The sequence below is a fragment of the Numenius arquata genome, chromosome 6 (genome assembly GCF_964106895.1).
Source record: "Numenius arquata chromosome 6, bNumArq3.hap1.1, whole genome shotgun sequence".
In the NCBI taxonomy this organism is placed as follows: domain Eukaryota; kingdom Metazoa; phylum Chordata; class Aves; order Charadriiformes; family Scolopacidae; genus Numenius; species Numenius arquata.
Window position 1 is genome coordinate 29,112,282 of NC_133581.1, and position 25,047 is coordinate 29,137,328.

General features: G+C 40.0%; 1 protein-coding gene across 1 annotated transcript in view; it reads right to left on the reverse strand.

The window, feature by feature from the left end:
• The window catches only part of NELL1 (neural EGFL like 1), a 308,797-nt gene that overhangs the window by 234,388 nt on the left and 49,362 nt on the right, over positions 1-25,047 (reverse strand). The window contains exons 5-7 of the mRNA XM_074148724.1: positions 7,582-7,678; positions 1,369-1,441; positions 1,039-1,121 (exon numbers count right to left, since the gene is read on the reverse strand). Of these exons, the coding sequence (XP_074004825.1) occupies positions 1,039-1,121; positions 1,369-1,441; positions 7,582-7,678 (253 nt within the window). The remainder of the gene's footprint in view (positions 1-1,038; positions 1,122-1,368; positions 1,442-7,581; positions 7,679-25,047) is intronic.

The window sequence follows — 25,047 nt, forward strand, 5'->3', positions numbered from 1 at the left end:
AGCACTACTACGCAAATCCTATTTTTGAAATTGCCGTTTGGTAACTACATTGAGATTAAAGGCATCTACAGGTTGGTTGTACTTGCACTTCAATTTATAAGTAATTAATGCATAAGTGAGTTTTCAGATGAGACAATTAATTGCCCTTTACTACAGACCAGATGGTACACCAACATTAACCTCAAAAAGCGTTCACAGGTTGCCCTGTAACACACATCAGGGGTTCAGTCACCTCTAAAACACAGCTGTCTACCCCAAAACTTCACCACAGCCTTAGCCGAAGGGCCCTGGCTAAGACAGGGGCTGACTGTGCGTTGTGGGAGCAGAGCCTAAAGAAAATCTCCAAAATCCCAAACAAAAAAACCCACCGTAGCTTCCCATTCATCCTATTCCCAATCCAAACCAGGGGAGTAAAAATAATTTAAAAAATTAAAAATTTAAAAAAATAAAAAATTAAAAAATTTTAAAAATTTAAAAATAAAAAAAACCCACACCAAGCACACGCCACACCACCTGGAGCTGGGTTAACTTTTACACTGGTAAAACCCACTGATCAAAGGTGATGTCAAGATCAGCACAGCCAGCAGCTCACAGGCATTTCCATTTCGGGGCCTCATTTCAATTCCCAGGAAGGAGACTACACCAGTCCTGAAGACTTCACAGGACTTCCCACAGGCAAACACACACCCTCTGACAGCATCACACAGTGAGGAAATTGTTATGGGATTTCACTCTCTTGTTTCTGCATTTATCCCTCAGCATGAAAAGGGAAATCATGCTAGGGCTTCTTACAAAAAAATCAGACCCTGGGCATTTTGTCACTATCTTAGAAATAATAAGGCAGACAACAGAAACTGTATAAGGCTTAAGTGACATCCATGAAGCTGTAAGTCTGCTGCAGATAGGGCTACTGGCAGAAGGAGAAACAAAATGGCTCTACCATGAAAGCGTAGAATAATTGCAAGAGGAATAAACACTTTCATGTTGGTCTTAGTACAGAAGGAAACGGGTAATTGACAAAGAAGCTTAGGTACCTACTTTTGCAGTCATTTTGGCCAGAAGTTCTTGCAAATCCATGATTCCTTGCACCAGACTTAAGAAATCACTGCAGGTCGGGCATGCTCCATAAAGGAAGAGTAAGAAGAAACAAAAAGGAAGAGAAGGAAAGACACAATAACCCGTAAATAAATCAAGTATGATATGCTGCTTGTTATCTGAACATAAAATGCAATCTGTTTACACAGAATTTTTGCCTCCTGGAGGACAGCACATGCAAAAATGGCAAGCCTGAAAATATTATTTTTAAAACAAGGAAGTAATTTGTATGAAAAAATCTAAAACAGAGACAATAAAGACATTGCTACTTACTGCGATTCAGATTAGGACACTGTGTTATATATCCGTTCGGTATAAAGATGACTTTCACATCTTGAATGACACCCTTTGTAAAAGAAAAGAAAACTGGTAATACAGATTACAAACATTCACTTATACCTGAACAAGCTGCTTCATTTCTTAAGTGGGTACAAAGAAATTGACCAACTCACTCACAGCTTCTCATGAGGAAAAGAACTGAAGATGGACAAAATACAACTCCTCCTACCTCCTGTGTGTTTGAATATTAATTTTCACAAAACACAGAAATAATACTGCTCTGTCTTTTGCAATCACCAAATATAAGCTGCTTAAATGTCTTAAAACGGGATGAGACCGATGAAAAAGCAGTGAAATTATATCCATTATTCAAGCCTATGACACACTTTTCCAAAAGACAAAAAGAACACACAGCAATACTCTTTAGTGTTTCAGCCAAATAAAACTGTGAAATAAAACATTATGAAAAGAGAAGTACACCATGCAAGAGTTAAGTAAGAGTCTACACTTCAGTTGTTTGGTTTAATTTAACCTACTAGCTTTCTATCTCAAAAGGCAATTCATGTAATCGTGCCATCAGTTAGAATTAAATCCCCTAACTCAAACAGATGGAAAAACACCCTATGTAGGACTGGCAGACATGAGGACTCCAAGGTCAGAGCCAGCTAGCGCAGGTTGTATGAGGTTCAGAAACCAACTGGGCAGGACAGGAGAGAGCAAGGACCAAAGGTCCAGTGCTGGCTGCAGCCTCTGTTGTCCCTGACTTGCAAGGATATCCCTGACAGAGGGAGCAGACACGAAGGGTTGCCCAGTATCCCTGCACACCTGGGTCCTGAAGAAACCTAGAGCCTTCAAATAGCCTAGAAAATGCTGAAGCTTGTGTTTGCTCTTTTAAGCTCAGTACAAAGCTCTTGCTCCATCTTTGACTGCGTAACGTACTTAACTCCACAAGATCTACTAGCTTGAATAATGTCCTGGTCACCAAGGGAGAGGAGCAAGGGAAAACTTCTAATCTTCTTGGGGACTTCTAGTGCTGCTATTTCCCTTTCCCTGATTGTTAATCAGATGTTATGACATGGCTCTATCTCCTCCCAGACACAGAAGAATTTTTTTAATTTGAAAGGAAATTCATCACGGCAGTTATCTAATTAAATTACTGATTTGTAAGACTATGCTTTAATTTTCAGTTAAATTGCAATAGAGTGAATTTTGCAGAGTGAGGATATAGTCACTTGCTCAAAATGTTGAACTCCATCCGTAAATAAAATATAGGCTTCAGACAGCCCTTGAAGCCTGGCAAGCACAGTAAGTAACATTTAACATTTACATGTTCATTTTCTAAAAAAGAAGATAATCAGCGAGCACCAAATTCCTGCTTACTGTTTCATGATCAAATATTAACTGAAAATATTAATAGACACAATCAGATCACGCTGTCTTTCTTGCAGAAGTATATATATTTATTAACCTTTTCATCTATGAGAATAATGAAACCATCATCATAATGAGAAGTAATACTGTCACTGGAAATGGAACATCCTGAAAGTCATTTTACATACTGTCTGCTAGCAGTCATGAGCGAGAAATTAGAAGCTGAGGCACAGAAATATACTTCAATGCTTAAGCCTCTTCAGTGAAAAGCTCAACCAAGAGTAAATGAGATTACAAAGTTTCACCAGACCATATCGCACAACTAACAAGACATCGTTCAGAGAGAAGTGATGTTTGCCTCAGCCTCTTTTCTAAAAGCGCATATTCAACTTCAAATAAGTTTGCTGCACCAGAGCCCCACCATTCAATTGTCTTTTGGATAGATCTGCACTTAAATACAATCTTGTCATGGTCCACACAGTTGTTCATTTACCCACCCCCACTCCCCAGAGGCAGGATGGGGGGAGAATTGTAAGAAAAAGGCAAAACTCATGGGTTTAGATAAAGGCAGTTTAACAGAACAGCAAAGGAAAGGGAAAAACCAGGACAAACCTAAAGAGCTAATACAACTATTTTTTGTCTTAGTTTCTGGCAACATGAAAGCATGTTACCGTGGAAAAACATATGAACTTCAATTCACCAGTATAGATGCCTTCTAAGTCTATAAATCCTCTGAAACAGAATTAATGTGATCAAATATAGAAGGGAACCTTCAAAGAGCAGAAATTTTGCTGATGTATATTTTTTTAATAGAAAGATTTCATTGTAGGCAAACACTCAGTACAGCCATAATTATTGTAACACATATGAACAGACTTGGACTATTCCTCCTTCAGCATTAAGTCTAGGATGCCGACAGGGTTCTACGACCACAGCCAGGAGAAGAATTAGGCATGTACAGCTCCCCAGGGGAAGCCCAGGGCCCTGGTTCACTTTGGCACAGGGTGTTCTTCAGTCCACATTCTGAGAAAGGACATCAGGATTTGGCCTTGACAGGCAGATGTCACTGGTCAAAATCTTCACGGTTTTTCCCTTCCCAAGCAGATATCACATTTATGTTATCATTAAAGCATTTGGCTAATTACAATCACAGCTTCACTGCAGCATCAGGACTCACTAGCTTGAAGAGCCTTCATCTGTGCAGGCAGATTACCAGCCACAAGATTAAATTCAGGCCTGCAGCACTAAATATCAAGGCCATCCCATGAGGATGTAATATAAAAGCCCTGCTTATTGCAATTCTCAAGTCTATATTTAATAGAGGACTCCTCCCACATTCTGTGAAAAGGCTCATCTATCCCACAAGCTCTCCACTTCTGTGTTTTCATTTCCTCCATTGCTTTTCACCCTCTTTAAAGCCTACTTCTCCCACGGAGATAACGCGTGCCACACAGCTGTGCAAGTGCCATCGGCCAGGGCTGGTGAAAGGCTCTACACAAAAGCACCAGCAGACATGCCCGACCCCCAGTGCCTAGGCAATGCTACGCCAACACCAACAGATCTCCAGTAGACCAGCACTGTGCTCCTCCACACAGGGCAAGCATGTCCCACGCCAGGCGCTTGGAACAGCTGCCCTGGGCACTGTATTTACCTGTGCAACTCTGAGATCAAAACGACTGCAGAGGCCCAAGCATACATATGATCTGTGCAGTCAAAACACCAACATACTTCCCAAGCACCTACCCTACAATCCCCAGACACAGCAGCAGGATCAATAGAGCCTGCTATAGCAGATATGAAATATTACCATCTTTTGACATAAATCACCTAGTCAGCAATGCATTAATAAGCTCATTTCTGCAGCAGGTATTTGGAAGGAGCCTTAGAGGGAAGGGTTCTCCTGAGCAATAAAAGGAATTTTGCAGATAATTCTGATCCTGAGTGCAATCAGATCCATCCTAGAGTGAGGGTTCCCTGGATGTCTGGTATCACTCTCTTCCTCCTTTAAATTGCATTTACTCTGGCTTCCTAATCTGATTATAATTCTCTAGCCCAAAAAAGAATCTTGCGTTTGGGCCACACAAAGAAACCTGAAGGGTCAGCATGTAATTTTCACGAAGTAATTAATGAGATTCCCTTCAAAGCAAAAAGACAAAGCTATCTTAAGTCTGCTCCGCGTTTGCTCCTGCCACTGCTGTGCTAAAACCATTCTGTCTTGTCTGAACTCCAAATGCTTGGTCATAGCAGGTAAGTTATAACTAGTTAAGAGATACTAATTGTAAGGGGCGAGACTTCAATTCCCTTGATTATGCCATAGAGCACTTAATTCCCCAGCAAGGCCACAGACACAGCAGGGCTACTTGTGGAATAATCACTGTAAGGAAGGACGTGGAAGAAAAGCATAAATAAGAAAAATGGCAGCAACTGGCCACAGTCACTTATGGATATCATCCCCTCCTTCCTCTTCTGATATACTGAAGAATTATGATCTAAAATAGGCATGAGACTATGGCCCAAAATGTGCTTTAATGCTATTCATTTATGTAGAGGCATGACAATTAATTAACTATTATTAAAGTAAGAAAATTTTTGGAATGGCAAAAGTGATACTCAGAACAGTATCCGGTGCCTTTTGTTCCATACATTATCACGGCTCCAACACACATACAAAAATGTTAATTCTTTTTTAACGCTCTTATTTCCCTGCAGATCTCTGTTTACATTAAGGAAAATAGATCTATTTTTTAATATACTAAAACAGTGAAATAAATTGCTCTGAAAAAGAAAGGGAGGTCCTGCTGAGCATGTAAATATATGGAAAGAGATGTATACTCTTTACGAACTGGCAAAATCCCAAGTTTTTGCAATGAGTAACATAAAAAAAAGTAAGATTTCTGAAACTCTCAAGCAGGATTAAAAAATACAACCAATTATATTTCTGCCCTGAAGAAAGTTAGTAAAATATTCAAGCATGCATAAAGCAAAGTAAGGCACTTGTCGACTTTCATTATGATCAATAAAAACTGTCAGCTCATTAGCATATCATTAGCTACCCTGCTGTTTCCAAAGTGTTAACGCGTAGAAATATTAATTTACAAACATATAATATCCCAGAGTTCTGAGGCTCTGACTGCCTGCATAAAATAAGAATTTAAGATGGGCGAATCCAATATAACTTCTTTTTTTCCTATGTAGCTATAAACATATGTTTACCATCTGTGGAATTATGGGAAGCAGCTGAGGTAAAAAAACAACAGCTGTAGAATAAAATAATACTATCAATTTCACTTCACAGCGACAGCTCAGCTGCTGGAGGATGAAATGTACTCTAGGTTCAGAACAACTCTCGGACAGCCATTTAAGTTAGAAGTTAGCTACAGAGGTAAAAGCTAACCATTAAAATTGTTAGTTGCTACAACAATCCTACCATAAATAATTTTAGCATAAAATAATTGTCCTAACTTGTTGAAATCTGGAGACTTCGAGGAGAGATCCTCAGAAAAACAGCAATTTGTAAAATTGTCTTATGAACTGACAGCTTCAAAGGGAAACTGAGTGGGTGGTAAATCACCTTGGCAACAAATCCATGCCAGTATCAAGGACAGGCAGATTGGCCTATAGACTCTTCCACTGATACACACTTGCACCATGGCTTGTTATCCACAACTGGAAGAAATATCAGAAACTTTTCCGCAGCTCGCTTACAAAGTAAAAGAGTTAATTTTCACGTGAAGGGGGTGGTTTTCATTTCTTAGCGGATTTTGTTTGTCGGTTGGTTCAAATTCAGCCTCAACCATAAAATCATATAGCCTCACCAGGAGCCAAAAAAAAGCTGAAAGAAAACATACAGGAGAGGGCTTTTCAAGTTGTAGGTCATTCTTCTGTCCTTTGCAATTTTAGAAACATACTGCCATTAACTGAATCTGGAATATATTGCCATTACTTGAATCTTCTTTTCCTCTGAAAAGTTCTTCATGCCCATACCTGCCTACTCAATGATGTTGTCTTGAGGAATCTCATAAACAGAAAAAGTGAGGCTTTCCAGCTACAAGGTAGGAGCAGCCTGAATCCTGCCAGCTAGCCAGCCTCCCAGGCTGGGCTGTTTGGAAGCAACGGAAGCTCCAAAGGACAAAGAAGCTCATGAACAAAACTCAGTGAACTACTACTGAATGTTGAGAAACACAGTGACACACTTAGTTGAGAAAAAGAGAAAGAAAGGAAGGTAGTCCAGGAAAAGAAAAATCTACTGGTTTGCAGCAAGGCAAAAGCACTGCATACAATAGCTAGTATCTGCCAAAGCCACAAGGATCACAGGCCGGAAGACCTTCTCTGCTCTAGTAGATAATGCTGATAGGGGCAAACAAGGAAGAGTTACCAGTCAAACAGCGGAAGGGTGAGGGTATTCTGTGAAAATCAAGGAGGAAATGGCCTCTGAGAGCGATTAAGACCACCACTGTCTGGCCAGGAGACCACAGCAAAGCTGGTTTTTTGGGAAGGTTTAAAGATGAATGCCAAGAATAGACTCTGATGCTGCCTACACAGCCTGGTTCTGTCCCCAGGAGCGGCAAGGCAGAGCACAGCGGGTAGGTGAAACCTAAAGTAAGGAAACCAAACAAAACCTTCAAATACTGGGCACTGCAGTCAGTGACTAAGATACTCTACCTTGCAGGAAGAGACCCTTTTCTCTGAGTGTTGGACCTGCCTCAAATCCCAAGTCCACAGTCTCTACGGAAATTCATACAAATCAGATTTCAGGACTGTAAGACAACTAATCAGAAATATCTTGATGACTATTTATTAATTTCCTTCTTTATGCGACATTTCATATCCGCTTACCTTAAAGAAACCATGTTTCCTGTTTCTCTGCCCGAGCCATAAATTGCTTTCAGGTGTCAAATTCGTTTCTGGAGGATCAATGATGCGTTCATAAATCCTGTAGAGGGAATACATTGCCATTACTTGAATCCTTTTTTCCTCTGAAAAGTTCCTAGTCAAAATCAGCTAATGATAAAAGATGAAAAGTAGAACCAAAACCAAAAAATTCTCTTTATTAAAACACAGAATTTATCATTGATAGTAGTGAAGGTATACTACAACTTTAAATGCAAAAAACAAACAAGAAAAATCTATTAAAATCACTAAAATATGAAGACTGCATAAAATTGAAACTCCCCTTGTACAACCGTGCAGCACTAAGCTAAGGAAACACAATGCCAGAGCCCACCGTAGTAGGGAAAACAATAAAACGGAACCATCCTAGCCTAAGGGTGTTTTACAAACTCAACTACTGGTTCTGGAGGAAAAGCTCAGTCACACGCAAGATCCAACCAGAAAAACAACCTTTAGGGATTTTCAGACTGTTCAGAACTTTGAACAGACTTCACAAAGAAACTATTCCACCTCTGCTCCCATGGCCTCTACATTTGAATTACTCATCCTTGAACCTCAACCTTTCATTTTATCCACTCCTCCCCTGTTTGCTGCTGTTATTGAATTCACAGAGCCTGGGTACCCCCGTGCGCTGCCACCTCTGCACATCCAGCTCGCCCACGTCACTAGCACAGGCCTCGTACAGAATGGGACCTCTTTGTATATGTTTGGTACCTAGCAATCCAGGAACATTTTCTTGGTTATTCTTCCAAGGAACTAGGAATAATAGGTATAAGAAAAACAAAGACAAGAAGTAACATGAGGTCCATAAACAAATTTCATGTACTGCATAAACTTGCACACGAATGCAGTAATCCACATACCAAATTTCTAAAATTAATTAATGAAAAATTGCTGTAACACAGCAATATATCTGGAGTTTTAAAAAGGTTTTGCTTGGGTTTTTTATTTATTTCTAGGAAAGCTGTAATGAAGTTTCCATAACACCTTTTTCAGGAACTCAGACCACTACCAACAATATCATCATTTTAGAACATGAAAAATTCAAGAGCAAAGTTATTGACCCTGGATTCTCATACGGCCATGTCACATTGGCGGGAGCCATGAACTTACTGCTTCATAACAAAGCCAGCATGCTTAATAAGGATTATTGAGACGACGATGAAACATACTTCCATTACTACCCAGCTACCAGGGAGTATGTATTGCTGTGTAATCGCACCAGCGTGACAGCCAATAGAAAAGACTCTGAATGCAAAAAGACCTGTAGCTTAAAACAGTGAAATTATCTGTATGTTTAAAAGGGGTTAAATTATTTTTCTTCTTTCTTTAAAGCTATGGCTTTTATGAAAAATAAATACCAAAGAAAAATACGAGTCAAACAACACAACTCATTGCAGTTATCTTCCCATTTGCACTCCAAATGTTTCTTGCACAGGCTCACCAAGTGTAATCATCGATTTTTGTGCTGTAAGTTGCCACGTATATTGGGGTTTGCATAGCAAGGTTTTGGTAGCAGGGGAGGGTACAGGGGTGGTTCCCGTGAAAAGCTACTAGAAGCTGCCCCTATTTCCGACAGATCCAATGCTGGCCAGCTCCATGATGGCCAGAGTCGAGCCAGTCAGCAATGATGGTAGCGAATCTGTGATAACATATTTAAGAAGGGGGAAAAAAATCTGCTGTGGAACAACAGCCAGAATAGAGCAGTGAGAAGATGAGTCAAACAAGTCTGCAGACATCAAGGTCGGTGAAGAAGGAAGCAAAGGAGGTACTCCAGGTGGTGCAGCCCATGCTGAAGACCATGGTGAAGCAGGTTGTCCTCCTGCAGGCCATGGAGGTCAACAGTGGAGCAGATATCCACCTGCAGCCCACAGAGGACCCACACTGGAGCAGGTGGATGGGCATGAAGGAGGCTGTGACCCTGGGGGAAGACCACACTGGAGCAGGCTCCTGGCAGGACCTGAGGACCCATAGAGAGAGGAGCCCATGCTGGAGCAGGTTTGCTGGCAGGACTTGTGACCCCATGGGGGACCCATGCTTGAGCATTCCATTCCTGAAGGACTGCGCCCCATGGAAAGGACCCACGCTGGAGCAGATTGTGAAGAACTGCAGCCTGCGGGAAGGACTCACGTTGGAAAAGTTAATGTAGAAGTGTCTTCCGTGGGAGGGATCCCATGCTTGGCGGAGGAGGTAGAGAAAACCAGGAGTGAAGCTGAGCCCAGGAAGATAGGAGGGCGTGGGGGAAAGGGGTTGTAAAATTTAGTTTTATTTCTCATTAGCCTACCCTGATGGGATTGGTAATAAACTAAATTTTTCAAAATTGAGTCTGTTTTGCCCATGATGGTAACTGCTGAGTGATCTCCCTGACCTTATCTCAACCCACAAGCCTTTCATTATATTTTTCCTTCCCCTGTCCAGTTGAGAAGTGGGAGTGATAGAGCGGCTTGATGGGCACCTGGCATTCAGCCAAGGTCAAACCCACCATACTACATTATTGGAAAACTCGTACATTTGCAGAGGCCTAGAATAACCTCCCAGTACTAAAGAACTTCAGAAAAGCACTATAAAATTTTTTATGTCAATGTACAAAGAGTCATATATTCCACCCGCTTTTGCTTATTCAAAAAGGAAGGAAACCATTTGTCAAAACCAAATGGAAGCAACCTAAAAAACTAGAGACAAACTTACTATTTCTTTAAAAAGAAACAAGAAAAATCTAAAACCTAGGAACAAAATCTTACATGAAAATTCCAGCTTAAGAATGTGAGTATAGCAGTCAGAAGACTTCTTCTAATACTCATGATATTATTGCTCAAGTTTATTATAATTATCATCAGCCCTGATTCATCACATTTCATCAACATGATACATTCAAAGCTCTAGGAAGTTTCTGCCCCTACTAGTTAATTACTTCTCACTATCTAGAAAATTACCATGCTGAGGTGTTTTACCTATTCAAACAGCAAAACAAGATGATATTCTTTTAAACTATGTTTTGAGAATTATAGGGATTTTGCATGCACCATTTCTATCAATATTTTAAAGTGTAAGTAGACCCCTTTTGCCATACCTCATCCAAAATTGAAGACTACTCAAATGCAAAACTGCTGTAAAATGCTGAATGAAGAACTAAGAATTGCCACGCTCCTTGAGAAGACCAATCACTGAATTACACTATCATAGTAGGATTTTCTCTTTGGATATATAACACATCTTTATTCATGGTTAAGTTATTCACGTCCTCACTGGAAGATTTCTAATCTCGTAAAAAGACAAGTCAATATTCCATAAAGAACTCGATTTGCGTTAACAGACAAAGTCCCAATGCTGACCCGGTTCAACAACACTACTTATTGAAGAATATTTGATTTTTATTCACCTGGCCTAGTTAAAACTGATAAAGGAACTCTACAATATCTGTCTGCAATTATTATATGACAGTTCAACAACAGCAAGTAAGGAAAACAAATCAGAGACAAGCTGAAGTGGTTTATCTTGTCTTTTCTGACAATTTAACAAAGACTTTCAACCTATGTGGAAAAGGCTGTAGTGACCTTCCTTCCAGAATCTCTTCAGGAAGTGCCATAAGAGACGTGCTCAGGATTCCCCTTATTTCTCTACTGTTCTACTCGAATTCCAATTCTGAAGCAGGTATTTACCTTAAATTAAGGCATTAATTAAAGGTTGGTTTGTGCCTTATTCCAGATATGTCTAAGAGGCTGGTTGGTTTTCTTCTCCACGGATCTGCCCATGGAGTAACAGGCTTAGGGTTCAAGAGAAGGCATACGATATAGATCAGTCCTTGCGTATCTTCCTACGTAAAAAGACATTTTGGTTGACACTATTTGGTTTGCGAATGATGTGAGCTTACTTTATTACTGTTAACCGTTAAACATCAGCAAAAAAGCCCCAGCAAGCACACACACAGTTTATCACTACCCCTACAGCCCCCTCTATAGTACTGGGAAATGATAAAGTCAGAAAGCACATCTAAATTCACCACGGTCAAGAAAAAAAAAAAAAAAAGAAAAAAGAAAAAAGAAAAAAAGAACATGGTTCACCATATATTAATTCTCCAATGAAGAAGAATTAAATTTAAAAAACACCACACCATCAAACAAGAGTCCTGCGACTCCTGACAAGAAGGGAGAGTGATGCAAAAAACATCCAACAGACTTTTCCAGCAAAACTGGAAGCTGCTACACAAAGGTAAACCAGCTGCAAAAAGGTAAAACTGGAACTACGTGGAGGAAGTTTTTGAATTAATATAAGCAAAGAAACAAGATTGCATTAACTAACTCTCAATCAGCGGATTTAATAAAGATGGAAACAAATGTTTTCAAATATCAGTGAACAGTTTCACCAGCCACACGCATTGGCAGCTGAAAGCCAGTAGAGCTGACTGATGTGCCGCTGGAATAATACCAGGAGCTGGGCATGTGCCCTGGCTGCCAGGTTCATGTTTTAAATTACAAGAACATTGTAAGCAATGCAACATTCCTAGAGCAGGTTTTTGAGAAGGAGAGAGACTTCACGGGCACTGAAGATACCATGTCCATACAAAATTATTACGGTGGCACTTGAGTAAGCAGTTAGGAACAAGGTTTCACCCAGACATTAGGATTACCCACGTACGTATGCCACTTACAAATCTACCAAATATTATTGATTATTCAAGTGATTTTTCTACAGGGGTTTTCTACACTTAGACAAACCCATAAAGCACAAACATTTGGTAACATATCTCAAAGCGTAATGAGAAAAGTTACTACTTAAAGGTGAAATTCTCTTATAACTATTGCTTGCAAATGGGAAAAACCCATGTTCTTCTCCCCTTCCTGTATTGACTTTCTTTTGAAAGAAAATAGGTGTTTTTCATGCTGAAAAACTACTGTTGCTGGATAGACATAAAAGGATCCCTCTTTTTTTGTAGCTACATTAAATTTCCATATCATTCTCATTCCCTTGCTTGATTTTCTGGGCTGAGTTGTGTCACCTTCTATGGCTTTATCCATGCTTGACCAATACTTTGTATTTGGCATATGAATAGCTAAATTACATCTGCTACACTTCCCATTTATGAAGTGCTGGTCTAGAGCTCCTTGGAGATCAGTTTCCAATACACTTGGCTTCAATACTCACACAGAGAAATGCGCAATACACTTCACGAGAACAGGAATGCTTAGAAAGAGGACTCCAGGGAACCATGGTCTCTAAAAATACTGCAGACTGAATAGCCCCTCCAGCATGAGGAGACCCAGGTCTCTAGGTTAATGGAAGCTCTACTCCATACTTCAGACTTTCAGATTTATGATTACTGCATTCACTTTCCAAGAGAAAGCTTGATTTGCCCCTACTTTATGCTGACATATTTCAAAGGAGCTAAACCATAAACCTGCAGTAATACAACTGTGAACCAATCCTTCTTTCTTGAAACATTCATGCTCAGAATACATTCACTACCCACTGATCTATTTAGCTAAATGTGGCAAGAAAAACACCTGTTAATTAACAAACAACAATGATAGCCTTGTGTTTTGTACCTATTATCTCTACCCTATCTGCACACTTTGGTTTATTAAGCATTGTTATGCAACCCTCAGAAACACCTTTTTCAAGGGCACGTTCCAAGCAGGCGTCTGTGACATAATGAATACAATATACAGAAAACAGAAAATCTACAAAATAATCAGTGGGTTCCTGAAAGGAAGTGCATCTAAAATATCTGCATGCAAATACACATGCACACACCTTCCTCCGCAGAGGGGAAGACCCTCTCTCTAGAAATGAAGCTCAGCTGGACAAGGAGACAGTTCCCTTCCATGCACTCAATCTAAAATTATTTTTGTCATCTTTATAACGTTCCAGTAAAATAGGGAAATATTGTCATTTTACATGTGTGCAAACTGAAACACAGAAAGACTGGTTAACCAAGATCACAAAGGATGAGTCGTGGAGGGACACTACCCAAGATCTAAGCCATTACACTGGGCATGACTGAGGCGTAACTGCCTCATGCACTGGGCCACGTTCCCTCCGGAAAAAACGTGACATGGAATTGTCTCTTGCAGTGAAGAAGATTTCCCACACGCAGCTTTAACAAGCTAAAGTAAACACTTGGAGAGTATTTCCACTTTTGTGGAGATGCAGCTCTACTTCATACATATAATATTTGCCGTGCTAGAAACATTTTGGAAATAGCTGAAATATTTAGTATAACATGAAAATAAACTTTGTGTCTGTTCATGTTAGAATACATCAGCCAACACAGACTGATCCGAAGATGCAACTGCCTAAAATTTGAACAATAAAATACGTTACGATTCCAACAGTTACTACAAGTAGCACAGCAAATCATGACATTTCCAAATTCTTTCAGGTCTGAAATATGAGTAGGTTACTAAAACAGGAACATGCCTTCGCAAATTTTCCGGCTAGATATGAACCAGAGAGATTTATTTTATTAGGAGTACAATTAAGAAACAAATAGCTGCAGTCTAAATATTCTAGTGGTTGAGGCACAGCAGAAACCTTATCTCTTAGTTGCTGCTTGCTACTAATCCAAGAACAAGGTTTTTTTGTTCCTGATATGGCAGCCCCATTTACTGTCTTGAAATTATAAATTCCCATGTAGTGACCAGATGTTGAATTCATCACTCCCGATTTCAGATGTCTCAAAAATTTACACCCACAGTGGAGCTAGTCCTCTAGACTTACTTTTGTAATGAAGAGACCTAAGTGTTTCTAGGGTGTGATTCATCTAACATTAAATTAATCACTTTCCGAATGCCCCTCCAATGACTGCACAGGAGCCTTTGCTAACATCAGGGTAAATCATCAAAACCTATTTTTGCAACTCCAAAGCTGCTCCTCAAAACTGACATTCTGATGCAACCATTCATTATCCTGTATGCATCATCTGGATCCTCAGATCCTTTAAATAAACTGAAGGGTATGGAGAAGTCACACAAAGTAACAAAATGTTCATCGCAGAGGCTTTGAAATAGCACTCTCAACTGTGGGAATAACTGTGTGCTTCGGCAGGGGAGTTGGACTAGATGATCTTTATGGTCCCTTCCAACTCTAAAAATTCAGTGAAATTCAGTGAAATAAAGTCAAACAAGAGAGGGAGGTTCCCCCATGTCTTGCATCAGTGTTTCTCCTAATCTAATTTGCAGAGGTGTTTACCACCTTGACAATTTTTACCACCTCCAGCTGAGGCTGCAAAAACTCAGTATATAAAGCAAATGTCAGGCCTCCTAACACCGCCCATTGTACAAAAATAACCAGCCGCTTCAAAAAGTTTGTCCAACATTTTCTGAATCCCAACCGTGTGAAGAAACCAATGATCACATTGGTCTCTAGCTTTAAGATACAATATTGGCATTTGTCTTTATTCTTCTGAAGGGATTAAGAACTGATTTTGAAAATAAATACTATGATATCTTTACATATTTCTCTTTCAACCTGCTTTCTATGTGCTTCCCAGTGAAAATGTGTCAATACCAATGTGATTGGATTTTCTTGATAGTGTTTACAGATAGGATGCATTATTTGACATGCATTCAGTTCTGGAGTCACTTTAAGTGAATTATTCATTCAGTTTCCAGTGTTCTGTTTCAGAAAAATAATCTTCCTGAGGGAAATTTTGATTTTTTTTGTGCTATCTCCTCTGTCATAGTGTAGGAGTTCACAATCACCTAACTGAGGAAAGCAATTTAGATTAAAATCTCAGGTTTTGAAGGAAGCCTTTTGTTATTAAATTTTGAATATACAATAGTGACTGCCAACTATTTAATCAAAAGTTATTGTTCAGCTCTGCAAGAAAAAAATAGGAGATGTCCAGTAATAGTATATAAAATCATAGAATGGTTTGGGTTGGAAGGGACCTTAAAGATCATCAAGTTCCAACCTCCCTGCCATGGGCAGGGACACCTCCACTAGAGCAGGTTGCTCAAAGCCCCATCCAGCCTGGCCTTCAACACCTCCAGGGATGGGGCATCCACAGCTTCTCTGGACAACCTGTTCCAGTGTCTCACCACCCTCACAGTAAAGAATTTCCTCCTAATATCTCATCTAAATCTTTCTAATCTGCCCTCTTTCTGTTTCAAACCATTACCCCTCATCCTATCACTATAATCTCTGATAAAGAGTCCCTCCCCATCTTTCCTGTAGGCCCCCTTTAATTACTATTAGGTAAAAGACTCAAGCGTTCATGCTCAGTTTTTAAGTTCTCTTCAAACTCAAGCTATTTCACTGATTTTCCTGTATAATCAGAGGTAAAGTGAATGTATTCTACTTTTCAAGTTTAAATACCAACTACAAATATAAATTTAAAAATAAAAATGTATCTACATAATACTCTATAAACAATCTCTTTTTTTTCATTCAAGAGAAATGCAAATTAACTTTCAAGACCCTCTAACAAACAGGAGGAATTTAAACATGCAGGTAAAGATGGTTAGAAGAGCACGTTTCACTGTCAAGTTCAGAGGTTTATTCTCCACACATAAATTGAATAAGGGTAAATTCACAGAGATACTATCTGCCCGTGTGGGGCTTTCTTTACAAACTTACTAATGAATTTTAGCAGTATTTCTTGGGCGTTAAACCGATCATTTTTATTGATTCAAAGTAGAGGACTAGACCCACTAAATGATAAGACACTGGCAACATGAAGGGCAGAAATCCATCTTTCACAGAATATTACACCTGCGTGGTACCTTTCATCTGGAAATCCTGAGCTGAATTCAAAAACTTTTACAAATAAGGACCATATTATTAACTTTATTTTGCAAATGACAAAATTGATACAATTTGTTTCTGAAAACAACAGTCTTAAGAGTGTCTAAGCCCCAGGCCAACAACCCATCTACAACGCTGCAGTGTTTGCCCATCTTCATACTCCTGAAAGTGCAAGAAACCCAGAATACAGTTTGAGTCAGACTCTAGGCAGAAATAGAAATGTGGCCATTTGCTTAGGATTTTCAAGAGTTTCAAGGTCAACCATATCTTACATGTGATGTATCCAGAGCACTTTGCACTTTAGTGTATGTGCACTATCCCTAATTTTCCAGTCAGAAACGGGATTTTGAGTATCAAGCCAGCTAGTTCGACACCCAAATGGTTATTGCACATTTCAGCTCTGGCAACTGTACTGCTTTTTGGCTAGGACAGAGTTAATTTTCTTCAAAGCAGCTGGTATGGTGCTATGTTTTGGATTTCTAACCAAAACATAGTTGATAACACACCCATGTTTTAGCTAATGCTGAGTAGTGCTTGCACAGCCTCAAGGCTTTTTCTGTTCCTCAAACTGCCCCGCCAGTCAGTATACTGGGGTACACAAGAATTGGGGACGGGACACAGCCAGGACAGCTGACACCAACCCACCTAAGGGATATCCCATGCCATATTATGTCGTGCTCAGCAACACGAGCTGGGGGAAAGGAGAAAGAGGGGGAGACGTTTGGAGATATGGCATTTGTCTTCCCAAGTAACCATTATATAAGATAAAGCCCTGTTTTTCCTGGAAACAGCTTAACACCTGCCAGCTGATGGCAGGCAGAATTCCTTATTTTGCTTGGCTTGTGCACACAGCTTTTGCTTTACCTATTAAACTGTCTTTATCTCAACTCACTTTCCACCACCTCCCCTTCATCCTTTCAGTTCTCTTCCCCGACCCACTGTGGGGATAGTGGTTGTACAGTGCTTCGCTACCATTAACCCACAACAGCAACCTTTTTTCTTTTAATAGCTTTCCTGAAAGTCCATTTTGACCTGGTAAATTTGAGGTAAATAGCATGTGGTTCATGGTCCTGGCATCACCCATAAAACTTGCATGTAATGTGCAAGTAGCAGAAGCACAAGAGGAATGTACTTGTCACTGTTTCTGGTGCAGATGCCAACTTTTCCCATATTCAGCCTGCTCGGCTACAGCAGTGCCAAGGTGGTTGGTGTCTGGGTCAAAAGAATGCCTCAACTGAAGGGCTGAGGGAGATGTCATCTACGTACACAGACTTTTCTTATAAAAATCAACATCCACAACTCTTAAAAATTAATGTGGATTTAGGTACTTATCTTTAAACCATCTCAGTATAGAGCTGAGAGCCACATAGCTCAAATACCACTTTTCAAATAAATACCTGACTCGCCAAAGGTATTTTGGCATCTTTTTACCACGTGTGAGCAACTATCACTATCTGAGTACCAGAGCATAAAACATGTAGCAGTAGGGGTTTTTATGATACAAACGAGGAGACAAATCCACTTATAAATACGGACAACACTGAAACTCACAGGGTCACTAAAAGACACCCTTTAACCTCAGCAAGCTTTGAATCGGGTTCTAAACCAGTCACTGAATAAAGCAAACTGTTAACAAGAAAGCTAAAAGCACAGCACTCTCATTTGTTACCATACCAAATATCACACCAAAAGCCTATCTAAGATGAACCAAATGTTCAGAGTACATCCCAGATGCCAAATATCAGTAAACCAAGACTGAGCAATTCAAAACAAATTCTAGACATAAGAGCGAGAAATTAATTCAATGGGTTCTTCCAAGATATAAAAAGAAGAAAAGCTCTTCTCCCACAAATTAAACAAGAAGCCCTTAGAGCGAGATGGATATGAGATTAAAAAAAAAAAAAAACACTATATTAAAGTATCTATGCAACAAGAAGTAAACAATTAAGCCTATCTTACATCAGAAATCAACAGGGTAAAAATGTGCATCGTCATAACGGCACAAAGCAGCATTGGCACTTCAGGTCTTGCAGCAAAATTAACCCCAAAATAAAATTCTAGCAGGACAAAGAGGTAAAACCATGGTTACGTGGTTTATGTCATCTCCATTTCTCCATGGAAAAAAAGAAAATTAAAAAAAAAATATATCCGAGATGACTGTTGGTGTTTGCCACAAGACATTTGTTGAATGAGAACTGGCAGTGCAGAATCTTTGCTTCTATTACACCTACCTGCATTATACACGGAGACATGACAGTCCCTGGCCCAAGATTTGCAGCACATGGGTCTTTGTAACTGGCAATTACAGCACAACCTGAAGGAAGGTAAGCTTATAGCTGAGAAACAGCCCTTCTTCACAAAGCATATGCAGCCTTCCTCTTTTCTGTCTCATGCTACTCTCAACCCCAAAGCCACTTTGCCTAGTACAATAAGACAGGTGCAACTGCAAGAAGAATCAGGCTTCTGACTCCAACTCCTTTCTGCACTGCTACAAAAATAAATTTAAAAGGAAGCCAGCCACAAGCAACCTTTCTACTAAAAAGATTCTTTCCCCCCCTCCAAAAAAATCATCTGCTGAGAAGTTAATTGCCTTACAGTGTATCTTGTCACAGGATCATCTCATTAAGAGGTTCATGTCATCACTAAATGATTTGTGTATAATCACAAAATAATCTCATCCATATTCCAGAGCCAATTTCCTTTCGTGACTGAAGGTAACTGCAGGCTGAGGACCACAGACGTTGCTTGTTAACATCCCGCCTTCACTGCTACTCTCCCGCCAGAGCCCTCCCATTAGTGTTGTCTCAGCTCTGTGTGATGGCTCCAGGCTCTCCCCGGAGCTGCCACTCCTCCCCATTAGCCACTGTCTCCATAACCCCACAGAGGGACGATTCATTCCATGTTCCTCAGTTCTTACCGCAGGTTCGGATAACCCACATCTCCATTTTCCCATGGTATTTTTCAATTGCCCATTTTAGCCTCAGTGGTTTGAAAGCTAACATTGCACTCTCTCCGTAATAACTAATTGGGCATGACTGAGGAAGTGTATGAAACATACAGTAAACATAGAACAAGTCATTATATTGGTTCTAAAATTAAGTTTTGATGGAAACTGCCAGGCAGACAGACAGAAAAGCACTCTCCAGGGACAGTACTCCGGTTTGGAGCTCATTTCTCACAACATCTGACACGCTTGGGAGGTGAAAGCATGGCTCAGCTGAAGTCAATGAGAGTTTTCACTGCAGACTTCACGAGGGCCAGGATTTCACCCCAGGGATAGTGCTCAGCACGTCTTTCAGTCGAGTTAAAGGTAAGTGGCTGGCATGACATAGAAAGATTCAGCTATGGCTGAGGAAGTTCTAGTTGCATTAGCTTACATAGTGCTCGTTATTTGCTTTCGCTTTTGAGGTGCTGAAGGGAATGCCACTAAAATTGCAGCTCAATTAAGTAATGCAGCTTCCGCTGATTCTTTCATTAGTGACTGGTCTCAGATGTGAAAACAACTTACAGGACTGGAAATCGCATGTTACCTTACTCCTACGCTGAGGACCAAACTGTCATCTTTCATCTTACTCCTCCTTCAATGTATCATTACATTGGTAGCACAGGTAACAGCAATGGTTCTTCACATCATTCATGTATTTAAACTAAACCCACAAACCACGTATGTAGAAACGGAGTACCTCCTCAACTCCCAGAAATATCTCACTGTCTAAAGCCTTGGACTGGACTGCCTTTGCCGTTCTCTCAGTTAGCACATTTGCAAAGCAGTTCTCACCCCACGGCACAGAACCAGAAACTCGGTTGTGTCCACACTCAGTACTGAGCCCACTTGATCCCCTTACACGCTGCAGGACCATCCAGAGGCCTGGATAAAGCTCTCCTACACGCAGGTAAGGCTGCAAATATGTCAAGTGGCTCTGTATGACCCATGAAGCGACAGAGGACACTATACCACCGCTGCAGCAGCAAGATCTGTGCCACCGCCTGACATCCCAGAGCCACGACAGCCACGCTCACAGCGTTTCCAAGCTTTGACACCTCCCACCTCCGAGCACCCTACATGCCCCCAAGCTCCCCATACCCAAGGAACAAACCCGACTGCTCCTGCAGCACTGTTTGCCATTACAGTGTTGACAGTTTACTCTGTCACAACGTGGTGCAATGATGGGGACTGTCAGGTTTTGGATAGTAATAAGTGCAGTTAAGCTATCTATACTTCCCTGCGGTCAACTGGAGGATTTTGACAAGATAGGACTTCGAAAAAGAATTACCTTTTGGGAATTATTGCTGATCTGAACTGTGAAAGAAAGAAACCCCAAGTACTAAAGCACTTCAGAAAACTCTGGGCTAGTTTCACAGCCTTCTGCAATCTCAGTCCTGTTTGCTCAGTCGCCCTTCTCCCGCCCCGCAGCACTCAGGAGGTTTCAGATCATTTGGAAAGACTCTGTACTATTTGTATACGGAGATGCAGATCTCAAGTCAGCTTCTGAATAGTTCAGAGGGGTTCTCCTCTGCTCTTTGGCAAAGGTCCAATGCTTTTATAGAAGTATTTAACTAAAATTATACTACCAATTTTCAATTCAGCTCCAGTATTACCCTATGTGACTTCCTGTTCTAAACTCCAGAGTTTAGCTAACCATTTCAAACGGAAGAGTTCATTTATGTTTTGGATCTCAGTTAATCTGCCTGGCTGGAGTAAGATAATTGTTTCTATAATCTGAAAGGAAAAAACCCAAAACATTTGCTCTATCTGGTTGATTCTCAAATTACCATGATCGCCTCTCTGTCTGTATGACCCCCATCCCCAATGAAAAGAAAATAGAACCAAGTAACAAGAGACCTCCCCTGAAAAAAATCCATAGAAACAAATATCCAGATACATTTCAAACTATGCAGGCTAAATTTTAAGAGACACCTCTTGTAAGTAAATCACCTCAATTTAAGGGTTTACTGCTTTGACATTGAAAAAAAAAAAAAACCCAACCCAAAGATAAATGTATATTGGACCAATGCAAAAAATATTTGAGAATGAGATAATACACCTATTCACGCACTTTAGGAAATGACTAAATCATTTGAGGCTTGCCAGTCTTGATTTAAGATTATTTCCTCTACTGTTATCCATTCTCTGACACACCCATAGCATACAAATAAAAAGAATTTAATGTCAGTGGTAAAGCATAACACATTATTCCCGCCCTGTTGAAGTCACCAGCCTGTCTACCAACATTTTAAATTCACTGGAAAGTACCTCAAGTCCCCAGTTCTAAATTAGAGAAAAAAGAAAAAACACTGTTAAGTCTATATTCAGCAGTAATTGGACCTTGCAGCTACCAAACTCTGGCTCCAACAGGTCCCTAAAACTCAGGTGAGTGTCACAAGCTCCCATCCAAGACCCCCGGAAGCTTAATTCTACTCTTCAGTAACTGGCATCAGCAGGACCTGGATAAATCAAAGCAGATGCCTGCTCCACTCTGAGCAGAAGCTCTGTGGGGCCTCTCTGCTGCAGCACAGTACCCCAGGTACTTCTACTGACTGTAAGGGGTTGCTGCCTTCTCAGGGTGGTCAAAGGATCTAAGCCAGGCACAGGTACAGATTGATATAATTTGTTTTCTATAGTACTTTTTCAGCACCTTCATGAATACTCATGGCCTTCTCCCAATTCTATCAATGTAGTATACAAAAAAAAGTTTAACTGATTAATCTAAGGTGAAAAAAAAAAATTTATTGTAATTAGGGACTGGGTTAAGACATACCATCATTCAGTCTTCAGTCACACCCATACTGCCATTCTGCTGATGCACTAGCCGTTCAGTGAAAAACCCTGGCTACTAAAAAACTTCTTTAAAAAAAAAAAAAAAAAAATCTTTTCTCAAGTAATGCTGAATACATCCTGAACATTTCCTTGCAGCTTAACTACAATAACTGTAATGATACAGGCCTGACAGCAGCTGACGTGATACGCCAGCTAGAGATCTCTCTCATGCTAAAAAGTTTATCACCTTTCTCTCAAACAAAAGGGACAATGGGTAGGTGAAAATTCATTTCCAATCCACAATACCACAGCTCTGAAGTAGGGTGCACCTGTAATGCACAATTATAGCGCTCAACCCATGTAACAGCTTCTCTGACAGCTTCTGCTACAGCTTAAAGAGCAGAGAACCAATCTGGGTCACAAAAACATATTCAAATGTTGAGAGTAAATTACCTAGCTGCTAACACTGCCACCACGCCATCTTCTCTCTCAAGAGAAAGTGTTTTACAGTAAGTAAAGCAGTGTATCTCTCTTTTAAATACATCTCTTAACCTTCTTTAAATTTATTACATTTTAATTGAAGTCATAGGACTTTGTTTAGAGAAGTTGAAAACCTCAGGTTGGCAGCCAGAATATCTTATTTATAAGAACTCTGAGGTCTCGGATTCCCATATTTGGATTATGTTGCTTTAATTTATTTATTTTTCCAATTAAAAAGTTCTCACTGCTCATGCATTTTTTATTCCCTAATGCTCTGTTCTATCAGGAAAAACATAAAAGAAGCAGACATCTTTTTTCAGTTGGAGACTACTTCCTAGCCTGCTCCAGTTTTATAATCTATTCTCTTACACTCTTACTAACCCCCTCCATCAAACAGCTAGGAGTATCCATCAAAACCACACGCTGGATTCATAGTAAAAGGCACTCCAGCACATATTTTCACTGGAAAACATTATTTTTTGCAGCAAAGCGCCTTTCTCCCTTTTATGCCTGCAGACAGAGTTCAAGTAAAGGAATACTGATACTGTCTAAACAAATGAGTACCTTTGTACCAATACGGTTAATGAGAACTAAAACAATAAAAATATAAAGCAAGCAGCCTTCAGGCTTACCTCCCCAGATTAATTAGACACACTGAGTACAATTTGAAATGTATATTTCTTAAATATAAATAAATATCAATAAATACATAAATGTTAATAAATAGATTTTGATACAGTGCCCACCACCTCTTAAATTGAAGGCTCTGTGCTATTCCCTCACTCTTAACACTATCAAATGCAAAATTTTTCTGTGCAGTTCCTGTTGTGGGGGCAAGCATTGCAGTGGACAGTCAGGTACCAACAGGCAACATCGCAGACTCTACAGCTGAAACTAATTCCCAATAAAGTGAAGACAAACGCCAGCTCTTGTAGGACTACAACAGTCTCCTGGGGTTGCAAATCTCCTGACAGTGCAGGTACGTACAGCAGGATCCTTCACCCTGTTCCCCTAAGAGGCCTAATTTGGGAAGATGCATGGCACGGTTTATTTCATTCTATGTTAACCCTTTAGTGGCATAGGTTATTTAAGGACCCTCTAACAATGATACAGTTGCTCTAGTGTAGCAAACACCTAAACACTCACCAGAAAGCCCCTGACAACCCCCTCTTCCCTATAGTAGGTGAGCAGAGATCCTACATGTCACCAGTATTTTGAAAGAAGATTTGTTTGCTACCAGTGGACTCAGCATTGGAGATGCAAGGAAATTAACAGCACTGTACTCAATTTCCATGTTACTTACCGTACATGTTTTACTTGTGCATCAGATGTACATTCATAATTAATATAGTCTTTTCATTTTTCTAAGCTTTCTGAACCTTACTAGAATGTTAAAAGCATGGTAGCAAGTACAGCCGATGCTCATTATTATGTCAGTTGACTGAGACATATCCCTGGCTAGAGGTTACTGCCTAGACCCAGCACAAAGGCTCTGCAAGTCAGCGAGAAAATCCACTGACATTCAACAGGTTTTTAGTCTGGACTCTAATGTATCTTCCTGTGTCAGCAGCTCCAAGCTCTAGCATCAAACTCAGCTACAATTCTTCCTCCTTGTTCTCAAGAGAGCACCAAAAGGAGCAAAAAAAGACGCAGCAGGAGCTGATTTCAAAAGGACGTGTACTTGGGCAAATATACCTCCTTTGATACGTATGCCTCCCCCACCATATTACATCTCATTAGAACAGAGGCAATTATACTTTTTTAAAGATGACTCTTAAAAGCACTAAAGGCTTTTAGCAGTTCTCAAGTACTTTTCCCTAACCTATCCAGGTCTGAAAAACAAAGTCAACTTTGATTTGAATCCAAAAGACAATCAAGTACCAAATGTCAAAGCAATTTTACAAATCAGAGTAACGTGGGTGATAAAGCTGGGAAGAATAAAATCAGATTCGACTATCTGTTTATAAATTAAAGTTTTCATCTCCAATGCTTTCTGATCCACTGCAGTTCTTGGAGGCCGGAAACTAGCTTTGGGTAGCAACACAAATCCTGCAGCAAAATTAGGTCGTGGCTGGGTATTTTTCCCCACGCAAACACTTTCAATGCACTCTCAGATGCAGCTTAACTTTAATAACACTGCATTCACAAATCACTCAGAATCGCCTTTCAAATGTATAACATATGACCATCACCCTAAATAAAAGGAGTAATGCATTTATACAAATTCACGCATATCTGTAAGGAAGCAATGTTGCAGCCCCTTTAAAGAAATCCAGTAGGAATCCATGGGACTGATTTTGTTGGTCGATTTTTTCCTTTTTGCTTTGTTGTTTTTTGTTTTTTTTTTTTTTTTACAGGGCAAAGAACAGTAAGTAAAAAGCATAGACCTTCTTTAACTAGATAGATACACCTCTTGTTCTGATGGCACC